The 6,000-nt window shown below is 31.8% G+C and overlaps 1 protein-coding gene across 1 annotated transcript in view; it reads right to left on the bottom strand.

Annotated features, from left to right (window-relative positions):
* Positions 1-6,000, bottom strand: part of LOC106593482 (uncharacterized) — an 86,297-nt gene that overhangs the window by 5,807 nt on the left and 74,490 nt on the right. Inside the window, exons 57-58 of the mRNA XM_082967396.1 lie at positions 5,683-5,736; positions 125-214 (exon numbers count right to left, since the gene is read on the bottom strand). Coding sequence (XP_082823522.1) covers positions 125-214; positions 5,683-5,736 — 144 coding nt within the window. The remainder of the gene's footprint in view (positions 1-124; positions 215-5,682; positions 5,737-6,000) is intronic.

Below are 6,000 nucleotides of genomic sequence, written 5' to 3'. Positions count from 1 at the left end.
TGTGGAGGTTCTATTTAGTGGTTCTAGGTGTGGCTCTATTGTTCTATGTGGATGTTCTAGGTGAGGTTCTAAGGTTCTAGGTGAAGTTCTAAGGTTCTAAGCAGATGTACTAGGCGTAACTCACAGGAGGTCCAGGAGGGCCAGCAGGACCTGTATCTCCGATAGAACCGATGGGACCCTGGTTCCCTTTAGAACCCTTCTGTCCTACTCTACCCTGAGAGAGAGAGAGAGAGAGAGAGAGAGAGAGAGAGAGAGAGAGAGAGAGAGAGATACAGAGAGCGAGTGAGAGAGAGAGAAAGAGAGAAAGAGAGAAAGAGAGAGAGAGAGAAAGAGAGTGCATGACACAGAAAGAGAGAGAGAGATAGGAGAGAGAGAGGGAGAAAGCAAACAATTTGACCATGGTTACTGATCAAAACCTTAGAAAAACCTTGACAAAGTAGAGGCTCAGTGAGCACATCCTTGCCATTGAGAAGGGTAGACACAGGAAAACCTGGCTCCCTGTAGAGGAAAGGCTGTGCAACCACTGCACAACAGCAGCACCTGAGACAGAGCTGCATTTCCTGACAAAATGTAAAAAATATAAAACAATTAGAGAGTGTCATTTCCCCAAATCTGAAACCCTTATTCAAGGTTTCAAAGACCCCATGAGTAGGCTACCCGTCTTGTTGGGGGAGGACGCTATCACTCAAAAGTGATAGTAAGTACTAGTAATTGTAAGTAATAGCGATAGTAAGTACTAGTAATAGTAAGTAATAGTATGTAATAGTAATAGTAAGTAATTGTAAGAAAAAGTAAGTAATATCGATAGTAAGTAATAGCAATAGTAAGTAACAGTAATAGTAAGTAATATAGATAGTAAGTAATAGTAATAGTAAGAAAGAGTAAGTAATATCGATAGTAAGGTATAGTAATAGTAAGTAATAGTAATAGTAAGTAATAGTAGGTACTGGTAATAGTAAGTAACAGTAATAGTAAGTAATATAGATAGTAAGTAATAGTAATAGTAAGTAACAGTAATAGTAATAGCAAGTAACAGTAATAGTAATTAGAGGTCGACCGATTAATTGGAATGGCCGATTAATTAGGGTTGATTTCAAGTTTTCATAACAATCGGTAATCGGCATTTTTGGACACCGATTGTGGCAGATTTAAAAAAAATTTTTTTTACCTTTATTTAACTAGGCAAGTCAGTTAAGAACACATTCTTATTTTCAATGACGGCCTAGGAACGGTGGGTTAACTGCCTTGTTCAGGGGTAAAACGACAGATGTTTACTATGTCAGCTCGGGGATTCGATCTTGCAACCTTTCGGTTACTAGTCCAACGCTCTAACCACCTGCCTTACATTGCACTCCACGAGGAGCCTGGCTGTTACGCGAGGTCAGCAAAAAGCCAAGGTAATTGCTAGCTAGCATTAAACTTATCTTATAAAAAACAATCAATCTTAACATAATCACTAGTTAACTACACATGGTTGATGATATTACTAGTTAATCTAGCGTGTCCTGCGTTGCATATAATCGATGCGGTGCCTGTTAATTTCTCATCGAATCACAGCCTACTTTGCCAAACGGGTGATGATTTAACAAGCGCATTCGCGAAAAAAGCACTGGCGTTGCACCAATGTGTACCTAACCATAAACATCAATGCCTTTCTTTAAAATCAATACACAAGTATATATTTTTAAACCTGCATATTTAGTTAATATTGCCTGCTAACATGAATTTCTTTTAACTAGGGAAATTGTGTCACTTCTCTTGCGTTCCGTGCAAGCAGAGTCAGGGTATATGCAGCAGTTTGGGCCGCCTGGCTCGTTGCGAACTGTGTGAAGACCATTTCTTCCTAACAAAGACCGTAATTAATTTGCCAGAATTGTACATAATTATGACATAACATTGAAAGTTGTACAATTTAACAGCAATATTTAGACTTAGGGATGCCACCCGTTAGATAAAACACGGAATGGTTCCGTATTTCACTGAAAAAATAAACGTTTTGTTTTCAAAATGATAGTTTTCGGATTTGACCATGACCTAAGGCTCGCATTTCTGTGTGTTATTATGTTATAATTAAGTCTATGATTTGATATTTGATAGAGCAGTCTGACTGAGCGGTGGTAGGCAGCAGCACGCTCGTAAGCATTCATTCAAACAGCACTTTCATGCGTTTGCCAGCAGCTCTTCGCTGTGCTTCAAGCATTGAGCTGTTTATGACTTCAAGCCTATCAACTCCTGAGATTAGGCTGGTGTAACCAATGTGAAATGGCTAGCTAGTTAGCGGGGTGTGCGCTAATAGCGTTTCAATAGGTGACATCACTCGCTCTGAGACCATGAAGTAGTTCTTCCCCTTGTTCTGCAAGGGCTGCGGCTTTTGTGGAGTGATGGGTAATGATGCTTCGAGGGTGGCTGTTGTCGATGTGTTCCTGGTTCGAGCCCAGGTAGGGGCGAGGAGAGGGATGGAAGCTATACTGTTACACTGGCAATACTAAAGTGCCTATAAGAACATCCAATAGTCAAAGGTATATGAAATACAAATGGTATAGAGAGAAATAGTCCTATAATTCCTATAATAACTACAACCTAAAACTTATTACTTGGTAATATTGAAGACTCATGTTAAAAGCAACCACCAGCTTTCATATGTTCTCATGTTCTGAGCAAGGAACTTAAACGTTAGCTTTTTTACATGGCACATATTGCACTTTTACTTTCTTCTCCAACACTTTGTTTTGGCATTATTTAAACCAAATTGAACATGTTTCATTATTTATTTGAGGCTAAATTGATTTTATTGATGTATTATATTAAGTTAAAATAAGTGTTAGTTCATTATTGTTGTAATTGTCATTATTACAAATAAATAAATAAATAAATCGGCAGATTAATCGGTATCGGCTTTTTTTGGTCCTCCAATAATCGGTATTGGTATCAGCGTTGAAAAATCATAATGGGTCGACCTCTAATAGTAATAGCAAGTAACAGTAATCGTAAGTAATAGTAATAGTAAGAAATAGTAAATAATAGTAATAGTAAGTAAAATAGATAGTAAGTAATAGTAATAATAAGTACCAGTAATAGTAAGTAATAGTGATAGTAAGTAGTAGTAATAGTAAGACAGAGTAAGTAATACAGATAGTAAGGTTTAGTAATAATAGTAAGTAACAGTAATAGTAAGAAATAGTAATAGTAAGTAAAAGTGATAGTAAGGTATAGTAGTAGTAAGTAACAGTAATAGTAAGTAATATCGATTGTAAGTAAAAGTAATAGTAAGTACAGGTAATAATAAGTAATAGTGATAGTAAGAAATAGAAATAGTAAGAAAGAGTAAGTCATATCAATAGTAAGTAATTGTAATAGTAAGCAGCAGTAATGGTAAGTAATGGTAATAGTAAGTAATAGTGATAGTAAGTACAAGTAATAGTAAGTAAAAGAAAGAACTAGTAATAGTAAGAAAGAGTAAGTAATATTGATAGTAAGTAATAGTAAGAGTAAGTAACAGTAATAGTAAGCAATAACAATAGTACGTATTAGTAATAGTAAGAAAGAGTAAGTAATATCGATAGTAAGGTATAGTAATAATAAGTAACAGTAAGAGTAAGTAATAGTAATAGTAAGCAATAGTGATAGTAAGTACTAGTAATAGTAAGTAATATATATAGTAAGTAACAGTAATAGTAAGAAAAGTAAGTAAAATGTATAGTAAGTAATAGCAAAAGTAAGTACTAGTAATAGCAAGTAATAGTGATAGTAAGTAATAGTAATAGTAAGAAATAGTAATAGCAAGTAATATTGATAGTAAGTAATAGTAATAGTAAGTAATAGTAACAGTGATAGTAAGTACTAGTGACAGTAAGTAACAGTACTAGTAAGTAATAGTAATATTAAGTAATAGTAAAAGTAAGTAATAGTAAGAAAGAGTAAGTAATATCGATAGTAAGTATTAGTAATAGTAAGTAACAGTAATAGTAAGTAATATTGATAGTAAGTAATAGTAAGCAATAGTAATAGTAAGAAAGAGTAAGTAATATCGATAGTAAGTAATAGTAATAGTAAAAAACACTAAATGTAAGTAATAGTAAGTAAAAGTGATAATAAGTACTAGTAATAGTAAGTAATAGTAATAGTAAGAAAGAGTAAGTAATATTGATAGTAAGTAATTGTTATAGTAAGTAATAGTAAAAGTAGGAAAGAGTAAGTAATATCGATAGTAAGTAACAGTAATAGTAAGTAACAGTAATAGTCAGTAAAAGTAACAGTAAGTACTAGTAACAGTAAGTAATAGTAATAGTAAGTAATATCGATAGTAAGTAATAGCAATAGTACGTAATAGTGATTGTAAGTACTAGTAATAGCACATACTAGTAATAGTAAGCAATAGTAATAGTAAGTACTAGTGATGGTAAGTAATAGTAATAGTAAGTAACAGCAATTGTAAATAATTGTAATAGTAAGTAGCAGTAATAGTAAGTAAAAGTAATATCAAGCAATATTAATAGTAAGTAATAGCAATAGTATGTAATAGTGATTGTAAGTACTAGTAATAGTAAGTAATAGTAATATCACGTACTAGTAATAGTAAGTAATAGTGATAGTAAGTACCACTAATAGTAAGTAACAGTGATAGTAAGTACTAGTAATAGTTAGTAGGAGTAAGTAGTAGTAATAGTAAGTAACAGCAATTGTAAATAATTGTAATAGTAAGTAATAGTCATAGTACGTAAAAGAAATAGTAAGTAATAGTGATAGTAAGTAATATTAGGTAATAGTGATAGTAAGTAATAGTGATAGTAAGTAATAGCGATAGTAAGCAATAATAATAGTGATAGTAAGTAATAGCGATAGTAAGTAATAATAATAGTGATAGTACGTAATAGTAATAGTAAGCAATATCATTAGTAAGTACTAGTAATAGTCAATAAAAGTAAGTAATAGTAAAGGTAAGTCATTGTAATAGTAAGTAATAGTAAGTGATAGTAATAGTAATGTAACAGCATTGGTAATAGTAATAGTAAGTAATAGTAATAGTTAGTAATTGTAATTGTAAAAGTAAGTACTTGTAATAGTAAGTAATTATAACAGTAAGTAATAGTAAGTAAAAATAATAGTAAGTAATAGTAAGTCAAAATAATAGTAAGTAATTGTAATAGTACGTAATTGTTGTAGTAAGTAGTATTATGTAGTAATAATAGTAAGTAATTTAATTCAAATAATAATAGTAATAATAGTAATTAATTATAATAGTAAGTAATAATAATAGTAAGTAATTGTAATAGTAAGTAATTGTAATATTAAGAAATTGTAATAGTAAGTACTTGTAAAAGTAATTAATTGTAATACTAAGTAATTGTAACAGTAATAGTAAGAAATTGTAATAGTAAGTAATAATAATAGTAAATAATTGTAATAGTAAGTAATTGTAAAAGTAATTAATTGTAATACTAAGTATTTGTAAAAGTAATAGTAAGTAATTGTAACAGTAATAGTAAGTAATTGTAATAGTAAGTAATAATTATAGTAAGTATAATAATAGTAAGTAATTGTAATTGTAATGGTAAGTAATAATAATAGTAATTAATTGTAATTCTAAGTAATTGTAATAGAAATGGTAAGTAATAATAATAGTAATAGTAATAATAATAGTAAGTAATTGTAATAGTAATAGAAATAGATAGTGATACTCACAGAGAGACCAGGTAGACCTGGAGGACCATTAGGACCTGCTAGACCAACCAGACCCTGAAACAACAAAACACACCATCAATACAACAACATGTACGTGTGTGTAATGCTGGTGGTTTGCAATCACCATCAGTAACATTGCTAGACATGGTCCAGGCTTTAGCTGAAAGGGCTAACACAGTATGTATCAGACCAAGAGCCTTGGATTCACATGTGTGTGTGTGTGTGTGTGTGTGTGTGTGTGTGTGTGTGTGTGTGTGTGTGTGTGTGTGTGTGTGTGTGTGTGTGTGTGTGTGTGTGTGTGTATGTGTGTGTGTGTGT

This window comes from Salmo salar, chromosome 02 (assembly GCF_965601325.2).
Source record: "Salmo salar chromosome 02, fSalSal1, whole genome shotgun sequence".
Taxonomy (NCBI): Eukaryota; Metazoa; Chordata; class Actinopteri; order Salmoniformes; family Salmonidae; genus Salmo; species Salmo salar.
Note: the sequence above shows the minus strand (reverse complement) of the source record. Positions and strands in the feature narration are given on the sequence as shown.